We start from the raw sequence: 17,044 nt of genomic DNA, 5'->3' as shown, positions 1-17,044 counted from the left end.
AGTCTTAAAAGTTTGAAGACATCTGCATTAGAGCTTTAAGTCTCTCTCTCTCTTTCCCTCTCTCTCTCTCTCTCTCTCTCTCTCCTCCCTCCCTCCTCCCTCCCCCCTTCCTCTCTCTCTCTCTCTCCCTCCCTCCCCCCTCCCTCCCCCTTCCTCCCTCTCTCTCTCTCTCCCTCCCCCCTCCCTCCCCCCTTCCTCCCTCTCTCTCTCTCTCTCCCTCCCCCCTCCCTCCCCCCTTCCTCCCTCTCTCCCTCTCTCTCTCTCCCTCCCTCTCTCCCTCTCTCTCTCCCTCCCTCCCTCTCCCCTCCCTCCCCCCTTCCTCCCTCTTTCCCTCTCTCCCTCCCTCCCCCCTCCCTCCCCCCTTCCTTCCTTCCTCCCTTCCTCCCTCCCTCCCTCTCTCTCTCTCTCTCTCTCTCTCTCTCAAGAAGTAAAAAATGGCAGCGTTTTGATTGCATTGTCTAAGGTTAATTGCAACCCTAAACTTCTTGAGTTTTATTATTGTTGCAGGCTATGCTGCCCTAAACTCCTAAAGGAAAGGTGGCATTTATGTTTAACTAAATGCATAAAATTGACATTATTATAAAGTAAAGGTTAGCTGAATAAACTGGATTGATCCAGTATCATCCTGAGCACGATAGAAGTTGAAAGAAAGAATAGATCATCTGTTTGACGACATAAATGGAAGTTTTGTGACATAACCATCATTGCAGCCACTCTGGAACAGTTCCTGTAAGTGCAACATGTTTTCAAATTTATAGTTGTTTCATCTGCTCCCAAAATGTTGTCTCCACCAGCTGAAATCCTGAACAGGAAAAGTCATTCTGCAGAAATGAATCAAGTAAGGATTTAAAACAGTGTCTAGCAGTTGTGAGGCTAGAGATTTACCCCGGTTGCTTTCAGAGTATTGGTTGACTCTATAAGCACTCAAGCCTTTTTATTTTTTCTGTGCTTGTCTTTTTAAAATGAAATAATTACCAAACTATCAGCCTCCACATTTCTTTCAATTATACTGTGTAATGTTAGTTGTGGTTTTGTTACTACCTTATTCTACTGCACCAAAAGGAGTTGAAAGTCAATGTTTTTCTTTTTCTTTTCTCCTTTACCCTACAGTTTTCTTACCTTTCCTTCCTAATTTCCCCATTATTTTCATTTTTCTTTGTATCTATGGAGATTCTCAGTCCTCCAGGTCATGGTTGTCCCAAAGGCATTTTTTTCAAGAGGCAACTGGACTTTCTTTGTTTTTCCTTAAAGATGTTTTGCTTCTCATCCAAGAAGCTTCTCCAGCTGAAGAAGCTGCTTGGATGAGAGGCAAAACATCTTCAAAGAAAAAACAAGAAAGTCTGTTTTTTTCTGTACTTCTGTATTTTATATTTTGATAAACTAGTAAATAAATAAATATCTATATATCTATATATCTATATATCTATATATCTATATATCTATATATCTATATATCTATATATCTATATATCTATCTATATATCTATATATCTATATATCTATATATCTATATATCTAATCTATATCTATATATCTATATCTATCTATCTATCTATCTATCTATCTATCTATCTATCTATCTATCTATCTATCTATCTATCTATCTATCCTCTATCTCTGTGTAATATTGTGCCAACACTTCTCAATGTGCAGGGACCTCCATAATAGTGTGTATCCATTTTCAGGATGACATTTTGAACTTCCTGATCTCAAGTTTATTTTTATTTATTTTAAAAAATATTTTGCCACTCATCTCCCTGTAAACTGACACTGGGTGGCTGTTTTTATATAGTTATGTAATGCTAATAATTAATATATGCCCTTACCTGGCAGAATGCATATGCTTTGCACCTGTTGAATAGTTCACTTAAACACAGAAAGAGAAGATGTTACATCACTGCCAATGGCAGTTTGAAGATGATCAGATCTGGGCTACAAAAATCCGGGGTATTTCTAAATAACTCCAAAGAGGTTTAGAAAACTCTTAACTCTCTGTTCCTCTCTAGTGGTTGTCCAGCAGTTTTCAGTCCAGAACTGGGAGATCTAGGCGGGGACCAGATTAAATCGATCACCTCTAAAGGCCGATGAGTCATGCTGGAGTCCAGAGTGTTCTAGGAAATGGTTTCTCAAACTTGACTGGCGATCATATCAGTGACCTTGATTGAAAAACAGAACACTAAAGTCTCCTGGGGTTTGTAATAGAACCTTAAGCTATCAAGCTGTGTAAGGAGCAATGAATGGTGACTCATAAGAACAGGAAGCTTTAGAGGCCACGTTCAGAGGCGAATCCGATAAACACAGTTGAGACATTATCCTAAAATCTTGTGTGATACCATCAAAAGAGGCATCGAGTCATATCCTTGATCCAATGGTGGGTTTCAATTTTTTTTAGAACCTCTTCTGTAGGTGTGGCCTGCTTTGTGGGAGTGGCTTGTTAGCCATGTGACCGGATGGGAGTGGCTTGCCAGCCATGTGATTGGATGGGAGTGGCTTGCCAGCCACGTGACTGGGTGGGCATGGCCACCTTGTAAAATGTGGTGAAACGATCTTGCTTAGTAACCAAAATGTTGGTTCAGAAACTGGCATTTGAAGCATGCAAGTCTTAAAGCTGTCAAGTTACAAGAGCCTTGCACCCCTAACCCTTTAGAAAAAAACCCTCCAGGGGTGTTTAAACTTGACAGCTTTAAGACTTGTGGACTTCAACTCCCAGAATTCCTCCTCCAGTCATGTTGGTTCAGGAACTCTGGCATTTGAAGCACGCAAGACTTAAAGCTGTCAAGTTACAAGACCCTTGCACCCCTAACCCTTTAGAAAAAACCCCAGGGGTGTTCAAACTTGACAGCTTTAAGACTTGTGGACCAACTCCCAGAATTCCTCCTCTCGCTCTTCATCTTGATGATGTGCGGACAGGCGGGAGGAGGGAGCTGGAACCGGTTCTAAACGGCACTGTAGATTTGTGGAACCTCTTCTATAGAAGAGGTTAGAACTGGCAGGAACCCACCCCTGCCTTGATGCCATCTGTGGAGAAATTCAAGGAGTTTTTTCAAGTTCTTGGCCAGATGATTTAGTTTTTAAAGGCTTCAGTCAGTATCCAAGTTCCACCTGAACTTTGTTATGAATAGATTGAGCAACTTCTTTGTGGACAAGATAACTTGCATTTGTGCTGTGCTTGTTGTCATTTTGAACAACCGAGGTGGCGCAGTGGTTAAATGCAGCACTGCAGGCTACTTCAGCTGACTGCAGTTCTGTAGTTTTTGGCTGTTCAAATCTCACCGGCTCAGGGTTGACTCAGCCTTCCATCCTTCCGAGGTGGGTAAAATGAGGACCCGGATTGTTGTTGGGGGCGATATGCTGACTCTGTAAACCGCTTAGAGAGGGCTGAAAGCCCTATGAAGCGGTATATAAGTCTAACTGCTATTGCTATTGCTAACAATATTACATGCAGTACAACCACAACCTTAGCAGAAATGGTCTGAATCGGTTCCATAGCTTGCCGTTTGATAAAGTAGGTAAGATTCTTGGATATGTTTATATTCATGATATGTATGTTTATAAGTAGCAGTTCAGTCTGGTGGTTAAGGAACCAGTGTAGAAACCAGGTGAATTCTAGTCCCACCTTAGGCATGAAAGTCAAGTTGAGTATTTTTGGGCCAGTCACATTCTCTCAACACAAACCACCTCACAGGGATGTTGTCGTTTTGGAGAAAATAAGAGGAGGAAGGAGTATTAGGTTTGTTTGCCACTTTGAATTATTTATTTAAAAAAGTGAAGACAGTGGGATATAAATAAATGTTTAGGTCACTGTTGTGGCCCAGCAGGAGCTGTCGGAGCTGCCACCAGACTCCGACAGCGAGGGGCCCTATGAGTCGGCTCTGGAGGATGCGGAGGACCCTGGACAGGGTTCCGACTCCGAGCAGGGCGCAGAGAGGCTAGTTGGCCACCAGGAGGCACCTGAGCCTTGAACCAGTGGGGAAGAGACAAGGGAGTGTGATCCAGATGTCATGCATTGGAGCAGTGGGGAGGAGTCAAGGAAGTTGTTCCTGGATGCCCGGCACCGAAGAGCTAATAGGTGTAAGGAACAGTTGCGCAGTTACAGGAGGTAATTGCACTCGGCTGGTGGTAATTAGGCTCCTCTCAAGACTATGAGTATGAGTATGAGTAGTTTATTTATATGCCGCCCTTTTCCCTGGGGGGGGACTCAGGGCGGCTTACAATTCGAAAGGAGGGGAAAACAAACAAATTAACACATAAGACAGTACATCATTAAAAGCACAACATTCATACAATTCAGGTGGGTTACGGTCTTTAACCCCAGGCCTGACGGGATAGCCAGATTTTAAGGGCTTTGCGGAAGGCCTGGAGGGTGGTGAGGGTACGAATCTCCACGGGGAGATCGTTCCATAGGGTCGGAGCTGCCACCGAGAAGGCTCTCCTCCGCGTGGTTGCCAGTCGACATTGACTGGCAGATGGGACTCGGAGGAGGCCTAATCTATGGCATCTAATTGGTCGAGTGGAGGTGATCGGCAGTAGGCGGTCTCTCAAGTACCCAGATCCACTACCATGAAGGGCTTTGTAGGTGACAAGTAGCACCTTGAAGCGTATAAAAGGAATGATTGTACACACACCCTTTTGCAGGAGTCAACATATTCACTAAAGTTGGAGAACTTTTCGTGGCTAGCTTGGCAGGCTGGATTGCTGCCAAGGTTAGTCTGTGCTGGATTGCTGCCAAGGCTTGGATTGTGCTGGATTGCTGCCAAGGTCCTGTCTGTGTGAATAAATCCTTGCAGTATCTTTGTCTCGTGCTTTGGTGTAGGACGAGGGGGGTCAGAACAGGTCACTATTTGAATGTAGGATCCTTCCCCAGCTTGGCTCAGAAAGCCCATTAAAGACTCCAATAATATGTCCTCATCTAAAGAAGTTATCCGAGAAATAATGGACTGTGCTGAAAGGAGTAAATTGACATTTGAAATTAGAGAGCAAGAGGATGAACAATTTTATAAGATATGGGATTTGTTTTATCGATGGCTAGGGGGGAAAAAAAACTTTGGAAATGAAAAATGATATACTTATGCTTTAATTGAAGATAGTAAATGATGATATAATTATGCTGTGAAATAATCTAACAATGACACAATGAAGAATTAATATAAGGTCTGGGGATATAATGTATAAGGTTAAGAACTTATTATAATGATATTTCGCTGCTGATAAAGCAATTCTAATAGGGGAACAAATGAAAACTGGTATATATAGGCAGCGACGTTTTGTTGAAAAATGAAGGAATAAGATCTCTGTTTGAAGGTATGAAATGCAAGGTTAACAATAAATATAAGTATACTTTCTGGGGGAAAATAATGCTAATGTTAACTGAATATATATTGTAGAATGAAAATGAGGCCTTTAGTTATATTAGATGAAACATTTGAGACGGTAAATATTATTTGAAGATGCTGATGTTAAAACACTTGTAACCAAATGACATGCTGCATGTGATGATGGGTTTCCCCCCACCTTTTTGGGGTTTTTTCCCTTTTTTTTTTTTAAACCCTAGGTTATTGTGGTGTCTATTAAATATATAACAGAGAGATAGGGGTGTGTGTATGGGGGGAAACGTAGTAGGGATGCACCTGTAATCAAATGACATACTGTATGGGATGATGGTTTTTTTTTTTCCTTTGTGTGTGTGTGTTTTTTTTTCTTTTCTTTTCCCTCTGCCTTTCTTTTTCTATTGTTATGTGATTATGTTGTCTATGTAACAAAAATAAAATAAAATAAAATAAAAAGATAAAAAAAATATGTCCTCGTCTACAGTATCAAAGGTTGCCATAGAATCCAGGACTATGAATATAGCAATATAGCAATAGCAATAGCAGTAGACTTATATACCGCTTCATAGGCCTTTCAGGCCTCTCTAAGCGGTTTACAGAGAGTCAGCATATTGCCCCCAACAATCTGGGTCCTCATTTTACCCACCTCGGAAGGATGGAAGGCTGAGTCAACCCTGAGCCGGTGAGATTTGAACCGCTGACCTGCTGATCTAGCAGTAGCCTGCAGTGCTGCATTTAACCACTGCGCCACCTTGGCTCTATGAAAGGATCAGACCAATGACCTTTCAGTTTATTCTTGCAGGTGGAATTTCCTACTACCTTATAGGGGTCATCAGTGAGGTCTATGATTAAGAAATCCATCTTTCAACAACTAGGGGCTAGCGTTCACATTTACCTAAGCTAATAGAAAAGATAGCGGCATTCCAGTTCCGATAGCTCTTAGCTTAAACAAATTATCTTGATCCTTTTTAGCCTTTGTGTAACCTGGAAGTAAGCATGAAGATTTCTTGTCATCCTAAAAGAGGCTTTTCACCGGGAAGTAGATAAGTGTGACGTTCTGGATCTGTTGGTAGCTTTTTATATTACTGACTGCAGTGTCTTCTTGAAATGCACACTTAAGGAAGAGGTGGGGTATGAGGGATTGCTTTTGATTTTTCTGTTCCTATTTCTACAGGGATGATTTTAAAAAGTGATACTGGGAGAATTCTGCATGCCACTGTTGCCCCCCTCACAGTTGTACTGGAAGGACAAAACAGGTTCTCTCTTGTCTGTCACGTTGTGATATTGCGATACACTTAACAACTACAATTAGGACTGGAATTTCCCTTTTGAGTCATTGCAAGTCATCAGCTGACTGGACCCAATTTTGCAATCGTTTTTACAATGGTCATAATAAATCAAGTCACACAGTCATAATAGCGCAAGTGCAAATTGTGATCACGTGACTGCAAAACACTACAACTGGTCATAAATGCAAGATGGTGATAAAGCCCCCAAATTGTGGAATATAGCATCCGTTTCTTGGTCTACCTTTATATTGATAATAGGCTTCTGCTGTTTCCAGTTTTATTCCTGGATCGTTTTGCTTGGGCCTGCAATGCTCTGAATTCACTTTTGCAGAATGTTTTCAACAGAACTGACTGCAATCTGAATGTGTTTAAATGTAAATATATACATTTACATTTAATATTCAATATATACATTGACAGTCATATGTTTACATTTAGGGCATAACTGATTTTTTTTTTCAGGGGACATTACAATAAAATCTAAAAAGGAGGGGGGGGAAGATGGCAAGCATGATGAAGTAAGGGGGTCTCACTCTCCCTTATGTAAAAAGCCTGGAAGAGCAGAGGTGGGGGCCACCTGGATTTCAGGGACAGGGGAACCTTATGACAGATGGTAGGTGCTACTACAGAGAAGGCACCCTTCTGGGTTTCCAATAGATGACCTTATTCAATTGCTATCTTGAAGTTTATTGGAATACTAATAAGCGTGACCCGACAAATGCGCGAACGTCAAAAGCGCACCGACAAAACCGCGGCACTAAAACCGCGATGTCAAAAGCGTGCCGACAGCAGCGCGCCGACAGTAGCGCGATTTAAGTTAAGGTTAGGTTTAGGGTTAGGTTTAGGTTTAGGGTTACAGCGCGCTTCTGTCGGCGCGCTGTTGTTGGCACGCTTCAGCGCTCATTCGTCGGCGCGGTTTTGTCACCGCGGTTTAGTCAGGCGCGCTTTTGTCGTTCGCGCATTTGTGGTGGAACCACTAATAAGCACACTGGAGCCTAAAATCGACCAATTAGATCCATAGGATATTGTTCCGAAGGACATGGTCCTTTGCAAAACGCTCGAAATTAGATGCAGTCAATCACTTCTTCTCTTAGGCACCCAAAAGTTAAACAAACTGCATTCCAGAAGCAGAAGTGAAGGTTGTGCAACAAGATTTGCACTGAGAAATTGAGAAAAGACCGTCAGCTGTTTCCTGTTCTACCGCTTTACTTAGATATGAGGAAGGTTGCTTTACAAGATTTCTCAAGAGTTCACAATATGGTTCCTTCTAAAATCTGAACTTCCCTGTAGAATTTGCTCTCTCTTTTCCAGGAGAAATATATTCACGCTCCAAAACATCTTTGCCATTTATTCATCTACCTTTGTACATAGCTTGAGCTACATACAGCACTAAAAAATCTATGGTCAGATCAGTGGTGGGTTTCAAATTTTTTTACAACCTCTTGTAGGTGTGGCCTGCTTTGTGGGAGTGGCTTGCCAGCCATATGGTCGAGTGGGAGTGGCTTGCCAGCCAGGTGACTGAGTGGGAGTGGCTTGGCAGTCATGTGACTGGGTGAGTGTGGCCAACTTGTAAAATGTGAGACTCCTCACTTAACAACGCTCTTGCTTAGCAACCAAAATGTTGGCTCAGAAACTCTGGCATTTGAAGCACACAAGTCTTAAAGCTGTCAAGTTACTAGACCCTCGCATCCCTAACCCTTTAGAAAAAAAAAACCCAGGGGTGTTCAAACTTGAAAGCTTTAAGACTTGTGGACTTCAACTCCCAGAATTCTTCCTCTCGCTCTTCATCTTGATGATGTACGGACGGGCGGAGGGGAGGGAGCTGGAACCGGTTCTAAACGGCACTGTAGATTTGTGGAACCTCTTCTATAGGAGAGGTTAGAACTGGCAGGAACCCACCCCTGGGTCAGATGTAATTACTATTTTACTCAGTTTTGCAGAAAATACTACAAAACAATAATGATGTCCACATAAAAAGGAGGTTTATTTCTGAGAGAGAAGAAAATAATTAAGAATGAATAATTGTACAAAATAAATTCAATCCTAATCTGTCTAGGTATCTAGGATTAATCTTCCATGTGGGCACATAATTTAGGGACTAATCACTTCCTTACTATTGCATTCTTACTCAAACTAAAATAAATTGACCCGAACAAACATTTTCTGTTCTGTTGCCCTGAATAAAAGGAAGAACAAGATTGTACTTCATCAAATAACTACACATACCTCTGTTACCATCAGAAGGCAGAACGACTTCAGCAAAGTCAAGCGATGCAGCGGCAACATATCTTGAAACAGGAATTATAATCAGTTTCATGGATTATACAAATCTATGGGAAGCCTATTGATCTAGTCTAGTGTCTAAGGCACCAGGCTAGAAACTAGGAGGCAGTGAATTCTAGTCTTGACTGAGGCATGAAAGCTGGTTGGATGACTCTGGGTCGCTCGCTCTCTTTCAGCCCAACCCACCTCACAGGATGGTCGTTGTATGGAAAATAGGGGGAAAGAGCATTCATTATGTTTAGGTTTATTGGTTTTGTATGCCGCCCACTCCCGAAGGACTCCGGGCGGCTCACAATAAACAGGGGAGGGAATAAATAAGACAATACAAACAGATTTTAAAATCCACAACAGTCGCAATTAAAACGGGGCTGGGGGCTTTAACAGCCCCCAGCCTGCCGGAACAGCCAGGACTTAGTAGCTTTACGGAAGGCTGGGAGGGTAATAAGGGTCCGGATCTCCACGGGGAGCTCGTTCCAGAGGGCCGGAGCAGCAACAGAGAAGGCTCTCCCCCGGGGGGTGGCCAGCCGGCATTGGCTGGCCGATGGAACCCGTGAGAACCTGTGCGATCGAATTGGACTTTGGGAGGTAATTGGCAGGAGGCGGTCTCTCAGGTACCCAGGTCCAATGCCATGTAGGGCTTTATAAGTAACAACTAGCGCCTTGAAGCGAGTCCGGAGACCAATGGGCAGCCAGTGCAGCTCGCGGAGGATAGGTGTAACGTGGGTGTACCTAGGTGCACCCACAATCGCTCGCGCGGCTGCATGTTCGCTGCCTGAGTTATCTATTAAAATAATAAAAGGGGGATATAAACAAATGAAATAAAATTGAATGGGATATTTTTTAACCAAATTGCCTTACGTAAGACACAATGACTGGGTTGACATGTTGTGCTAGACTGGGGGCCCTCAAAAGTTTTCAGCTCGGCAACCCTTTTATAAAGTTTCAGACTGCTTATTGATCCCCAGACATTTATTATAATAAAATAATGTAATAATTTCTACTTTAACTTATGGTATTGTGAGTAATAATCGTAGCCAATAACTCCACCAACCCCTGGGGCCAATACTGACCACTTTGGAGGACTCTGTACTGGGTCACAAAACATGATTCTAAATCATGCTATCTGGGTTCACAAGCTAGGAAAAATACTGGGCAAGCTCTGTACTAGGCAGATGTAAAAGTAGCTTGATATTTAAGTAAGTACTGTATATACTCAAGTATAAGCCTAGTTTTTCAGCCCACTTTTTGGGCTGAAAAAAGCCGCCTCGGCTTATACTCGAGTCAGTGAAAAATTTGCCCGAAATGGAGGAGAGAAAGGGGCGGGGCCATGCCGCTGGGTGACGCTCGTGAATGGCCCAGTGCCCCTGTGCGTTTCCCCTCCCTCTGTGTCAGTTTGCCGCGCAGCGCGCACCGCACCATCCCCCCTCCTCACGTTCTAATGTAATGCAGGGCTGTCTTACGATTCCCCTTCCTCCCACTCCTGCCGCTCTGCAACAATGTCCCACCTCCTCCTTGTTATGGCAAGCAGCCACATAGCGATGTCCCACCTCCTCTGGTACAGGGATCCAATGATAGGAATCACTGTGCCGTGTGTCATAGGAGGCGGGACATCATCATCACAGCGGGACATCAGCATCATGAGGTGAGTGAAGTATTTCATTGAATACACCGCTAGTTTACTGTTTTTCTTTGAAATAAATATATTCAAAAACATTATTGGTATCTATTTTTATTTTTGAAATTTACCGGTAGCTGCTGCATTTCCCACCCTAGGCTTATACTCGAGTCAATAACTTTTCCAGTTTTTTGTGGTAAAATTAGGTGCCTCGGCTTATATTCGGGTCGGCCTATACTCGAGTATATACGGTAAGTAAGTAAGTAAGTAAGTAAGTAAGTAAGTAAGTAAGTAAGTAAGTAAGTAAGTAAGAAAGATCTTTATTACGGTCAAAGACCAGCAATATACATTTGTTTTTACACTATATTAAAAATACTAACATTAAAATATAATTAAAAAGTATTGACATTAAAAGTGGATAATAACATAATGGTCCAAAGATTGTTAAAGGCATGTCCAGATAATTGGTACAAGATGATAACTATACTTCTGTAGCCAATTTTTTTCTTATGGACATTGCAGCAGCACAGAACTTTGCCAGTGCATACGTGGTAACCGGGTTAGTGTCCTGGAGGAGGAAGCCTAGATAAAAATGGTCTGCCCTCCCTGGCAATCTCTCTAATAAGGGGAGAATATGTGCAGACCTACAAGCTCTGTATAGCTCGCAGTGTATTAGAACATGTGAATTATCTTCCACTTCTCCTTTACCACATATACAAACGCGTTCGGCTATTGGTATTCTCTTATACCTGCCCTGGAGGAGTGCTGAAGGACGAATGTTAAATCTGGCTCTGAAGAAAGCTGTTCTTTGTTTTGGGGAGATCAGGTCACTTAGATATCTTGCCAATTCCCACACACCCTGTTTGATTCTGTCCCTACTGTAGAAAGGCAACCTGCTTGATATTTAATTATCAGCAAATATACTACAATACAAAAGATGGCTACGTTTACGCAACTTGTTAAACTACTCCAACACACACACACCCCACACACAGAGAACTTTCTGACTCAATAAACTGAATAAATCCAGGCCAGTGTAGCCTGTTCAAAAAACAAGCTTAGCAAATTTCCTTAGCATCATGTGTGAACCCTCGAGGTACTGCCTCTGTGATTGCTACAGAGATCCAATTAGACCTCAACCTATGACCATGATCGGGAGCAGAATTTCCCAATTGGTAAGTAGGGCAGTTATTAACTGAGTCATGCAGGATTTTACGACCTCTTTTGCCACGACTGTTAAATTAAGCCTTACTAGGAGGACCACACCTAGAATATTGCATCCAGTTTTGGTCACCACAATATAAAAAAGATGTTGAGATTCTAGAAAGAGTGCAGAGAAGAGCAACCAAGATGATTAGGGGACTGGAGACTAAAACATATGAAGAACGGTTACACTGGGCATGGCTAGTCTAGTGAAGAGAAGGACTAGGGGAGACATGATAGCAGTCTTAAATATTTGAGGGGCTGCCACAGAGAGGAGGGGGGTCAAGCTATTTTCCAAAGCACCTGAAGGCCAGACAAGGAATAAGGGATGGAAAATGACCAAGGAGAGATTCAACCTGGAAATTTTCTGACAGTGAGAGGAATCAACCCATGGAACAAAAGTTGTCTTTGGAAATTGTGGGAGCTTCATCACTGGAAGCTTTCAAGAAGAGACTGGACAGCCATCTGTCAGAAATCGTGTAGATAGGGTCTCCTGCTTGGCCGGGGGTGTTGATGGTGTTGGACTAGATCAGTGTTTCTCAACCTTGGTGACTTTAAGTCCTATGGACTTCAACTCCCAGAATTCCCCAGCCAGCTATAGGGCCATGCAGGGGCAACTCTCTAGGCTGCGTTTTGAATTCAGGTTTGCTTGAGTTCTCAGCTGCCATGTGGTCAGTTGAGTAAAGGGCCAATATTATCATGCTTTAATCCCATCCCCCCTGGAGCTGAAGTGGAGAAGCCTTTAGTATGTAAAGTGGACTAGCTTGGCCTTCTTAATGGCCCATTGACAAAGTGGGGATGGGCAGGAAGCTACGGGCAGCTATTCTGTCTTTTAAAACACGTTTCTTTCTTTTCACATCCAGAGACATATTCTGCCTTTTCAATATTTCCTAGGATATTTCATTTTCTCTGGGAGAGGGCTGAGTGATAAAATTCTGACTGAGAACATCAGAACTGAAGAGGTTCCTTGGATGAGGAGTGAAACCTCTTTTTAAAAAACAAACCAACCCCAGTTGCCTTTTGAAAAAAAGATCTTTGAGACAGCCGTGGCCTGGATGACTGAGAATCTCCATAGATCAGTGTTTCTCAACCTTGGCCACTTGAAGATGTCTGGACTTCAACTCCCAGAATTCCCCAGCCAGCGAATGTCTGAAGTCCAGACATCTTCAAGTGGCCAAGGTTGAGAAACACTGCCATAGATCCTAAAGGAAGACACATACCATAGTAGCTTTTCATAAGTCCACTTTCTCCCTGGCAGACTTCCTTCTAAAAATACAGCTAAGTGATTTATTGCAACAAACCTCAGACTTTGGAGCGCTGAAAGATTGATCTATTTTGGGTTGGAATTCCTAACCTCCCTTATATGTCAGGTACATATGATCTCACTTGCACAAGCGTCCACTTTCCCAAATGTTTGTGTGTGTGTGTCCACATTCCTTTTATTATGATAGTACATGTAGGTATCATTAACTGTATCCCTTATCCTTATCATTCCATTGTTAGCTGTTATAATTAATAATGGTTAACAAAAAACCCTTTACTGTTATATCTATTTTCTTCTCATCAAACCAACATATATATATATATGTATGTATGTATGTATGTATGTATGTATGTATGTATGTTTTTTTTTTAATTTGTGCTGATAAATAAATAAAGGGAGACTAGTATAGATCTATTTCAAGCTATTTAGCTCTCATCAGCTAGCCATACCCTTACTGGGATTTGAACCTTGAAACATAAATGTAACAAAGGCAACAGTAAAAATATTGGGTTTCTGTCGTGATGGACGAGCCGATTGACAGATGTTGGAAGCAGTTAGCTTCCTCCCATAATTGGGGCTTACCAGGGGTTGTAAAAATCTGATAAGGAGGAGACCTGTGGCGTAATGGCTAAGTTTGCCTGAGATGCAATATAGGACAGGTTCAAATCCCAGTAAGGGTATGGCTAGCTGATGAGAGCTAAATAGCTTGAAATAGATCTATACTAGTCTCCCTTTATTTATTTATCAGCACAAATAAAAAAAAAAAAGACACACACACACACACACACACACATATATATATTGCCCTTGTCAATTATTTTTTAACATAACCATCTATAAACTACTACTTACTAATTAAAAAGCTTAGTTAATTTTTTTGTTATCTACTTTCATATATCCAATAACATTATACCTTTATAACATATTCAAGATAAAAATTTGATTATTTAAATTTCTAAACTTTTCCCCCCCAAATCATTATTGGCAATTTCTATCCAAATTCCTTATATTAAGCCAGTACACATATATGTCATTAACTATAGGTTTTATCATTTCATCATTATCATTATCATTAAATGTTTGTAACAGAATCATTTATTACTTATATCCAGCTTCCTCGCTTCTTGTTAACGAAGGGAAGGCGACTCCACCGTAGAGGGCGGCCCTAGCCTCCCCCTCTACCCACGTGCTGGACTTCCTCCCAGAATCCCCAGCCAGCAGCATGGTCTTTGGAGTGCTGCCCGGGGGGAGTTCCGGGAAAGCAATGCCAGATCTCTCGAGGCTTCTGCAATTCCAAGCCCACCTTAAAGGGACTTCGGAGCAAGACTCTTGCCCGCATTGCCTCTAGCGCAGTGTTTCTCAACCAAGGCAACTTGGAAGATGTCCGGACTTCAACTCCCAGAATTCCCCAGCCAGCGAATGCTGGCTGGGGAATTCTGGGAGTTGAAGTCCGGACATCTTCAAGTTGCCTAGGTTGAGAAACGCTAGCGCATTGCCTAAGATAAGTCCCCCCTTGCCCGCCCCATCTCATCCCCGCGAAACAGGCTTGTTGTTGGAAGGAGGCTCGGCCCACCGTGCGGAAGCAGCTCAAGCGGCCAAGCATTTGCCGGCTCCCTCGATTGGCTCCGGCGCTTGGGAACCGGCAGATCCGACTCGGGAGGAGAGGGTTGGGCTTGCAAAGGGCGGGCGAGGCCGCTAGCCAGCCGCCGGAGGAGCCAAGGGGGCGGGGGATGGGGAGCTCCGCCAGCGGGAGAAGTCGAGCAGCTTCAGCCGAGACTGGGAGCAGGTACTTGGGGCTCCAGGGGGTGGGCGGCGGCCGGAAGAGAAGCCCGGATCAAAGGGGTGGAGGTGTTGGTGGAACTGAGGTTTGCAAAGCCTTGTAGGGGAAAAAAAGGAAAAACCCGAATTTATTCCCTCTTCCTTGTCTTCGGTGCCCGCCGGAGGTTTTCTCCCCTACCTATAGAAGGAGAGGAGGGGGGTGCAAGGGGAGACCGGAGGAGGGGTAGCGAAAGTTTCCCCGCGTGCGAAACTACCGGGACCCCCTTTTGCGGCTGAGTAAAGCATGCGTCCCTCACCACTCCTCCACCCGTCCCTGCGCCAGTGTTTCCCAACCTTGGCAACTTGAAGATGTCCGGACTTCAACTCCCAGAATTCCCCAGCCAGCATTTGTTGGCTGGGGAATTCTGGGAGTTGAAGTCCGGACATCTTCAAGTTGCCAAGGTTGAGAAACACTGTCCTAGACACTGTATTGTTTCTACGTGAATGCTGGCTGGGGAATTCTGGGAGTTGAAGTCCGGACATCTTCAAGTTGCCAAGGTTGAGAAACACTGTCCTAGACACTGAATTGTTTCTACCTGAATGCTGGCTGGGGGAATTCTGGGAGTTGAAGTCCGGACATCTTCAAGTTGCCAAGGTTGAGAAACACTGGATAAAGCGAAGCCCTGGAGGCGAGGAAGAGAAAGGATGCTTAGCTCCGGCTAGGGATGAAGAGGGAGGGAGGGGGGGTTAAGGAAGAGTAGTAGGAGCCCAGATGGACGACCAGACCTGAAAGTAAATCCTCTGTTCCTCACTGGTGGAGGAACGCAATGTAAGATCTTCCCTAAGATCTCTCGGCTAATCTGCTTGCAAACATTAAGCCAGTGTTTCTCAAGCTTGGCGACTTTTAAGTCCTGTGGACTTCAACTCCCAGAATCCCCCAGCCAGCAGCATGGTCTTTGGAGTGCTGCCCGGGGGGAGTTCCGGGAAAGCAATGCTAGATCTCTCGAGGCTTCTGCAATTCCAAGCCCACCTTAAAAGGACTTAAGTCTTCGGAGCAAGATTCTTGCTCGCACAGCTGGCTGGGGGATTCTGGGAGTTGAAGTCCACAGGACTTCAAGTCACCAAGGTTGAGAAACACTGCATTAAGCAGAGTCTCAGCTCCAGGAAGCGGATCGTTCGGTGCGTTTTATGGAGTGCTGCTGTGCTTTCTATCTTACCGGGAAATTCACTCACTTCCTCGTTTTTTTTTCTTGCATCCCCACTGCCTGTTACTTTAAAAAAAAAAAGTTATGCAACTTTAGTAGTAATCTGCAAGTATTATTTTTTTTTAAAGAGAAGTAAGTCACTCCGTTTATACAATTAGCCTTTTGTTTTTAATTTCCTTGGATCAGCCGGCCAAACAGCAGGAGCTCAGGCCAAGGTATGTATGTACATGGGAACCAGTGGACAAACCCCTTGCACAATGCATCCTTGCCAGAAATTGCAGTGGACGGAGCTAAGCTGAACTTCCTACTGCAAGTTGAGACTTGTGGCTTGGAGATCAGCCTAGCTGGCCTGGCATTCAACCGCCACTGAGGAATGGAGAGGGTTGTTCACCTGGGTATAACACTTTTCGGATGGGGCGGGCATCAAGGTGGGAGGAGTTTTACCTGTCCATGCCCCCCTTTTTTTTTTCCTCAGGAAACAATACTGCCAACATGAGTCGCCGCCTGCCACTCCCCGAGCTTTCTGAAGCTGACATCTGTGGGATGTTCCGTGAAGAGCTCAGCCAGGGGAATGACTTCCACAAATCGGATACCCACATCTTCATCATCTTTGGAGCTTCGGTGAGTTTCTTTTCTCTGGGCTGAGCAGGATTTCATGGAGCATGTCTGTTGTAATTATAAATCCAAGAAGTTTTAAGTTTACGATGTTATGCTATAGTTTAGCGACATGGGCATTTTTCTGCTCACTCAATCCTGCCGTGTGGGTGCCAGAAATATAAGTAATTCTCTCCATTTTATAGGGGGGAAAGTGGGGATTTGTCACAGAGATTCTGCTTTGATTACAGTTTTGTAATTGGTCGTACATCCCCTGCTATAAAAGGACTGCACTGGAAAAACAATTCCTTTGAATTAATTTGTCCATCCTGTACATCCAAAATCACAGTCCTCTAATATATTGATCCTTCTTTGTCCTGCTTGTACACACCTGGCCTCAGGTTTAGCATCGCTCTTCCAGAAATGGAAGGAGGGGTGTGTGATGCAGACTTTGTGCCTGCCGACTTAAATGGGCCTCAAATTAGTCATAGGTAAAACAACCAAAC

At 43.5% G+C, this 17,044-nt stretch overlaps 1 protein-coding gene across 4 annotated transcripts in view; it reads left to right on the top strand.

The window, feature by feature from the left end:
* Window positions 1–395: 395 nt before the first annotated feature.
* The window catches only part of G6PD (glucose-6-phosphate dehydrogenase), a 42,610-nt gene continuing 25,961 nt past the window's right edge, over window positions 396–17,044 (top strand). The window contains exons 1-3 of one of the 4 annotated variants that reach the window (XM_087710935.1): window positions 396–729; window positions 16,131–16,159; window positions 16,420–16,565. In XM_087710935.1, the coding sequence (XP_087567061.1) occupies window positions 16,437–16,565 (129 nt within the window). In that variant the 5' untranslated portion in view covers window positions 396–729; window positions 16,131–16,159; window positions 16,420–16,436. Of the gene's footprint in view, window positions 730–14,651; window positions 14,768–16,130; window positions 16,160–16,419; window positions 16,566–17,044 lie in introns of those variants that run through there. The other 3 variants (XM_087710933.1, XM_087710936.1, XM_087710934.1) reach the window with 3 other exon arrangements.

The sequence above is a fragment of the Thamnophis sirtalis genome, unplaced genomic scaffold (genome assembly GCF_051295495.1).
Source record: "Thamnophis sirtalis isolate CommonGarterSnake01/CBP01778 unplaced genomic scaffold, rThaSir2_p1.2 scaffold_3, whole genome shotgun sequence".
Classification (NCBI taxonomy): domain Eukaryota; kingdom Metazoa; phylum Chordata; class Lepidosauria; order Squamata; family Natricidae; genus Thamnophis; species Thamnophis sirtalis.
This window is presented reverse-complemented; position numbering and strand designations above follow the sequence as displayed.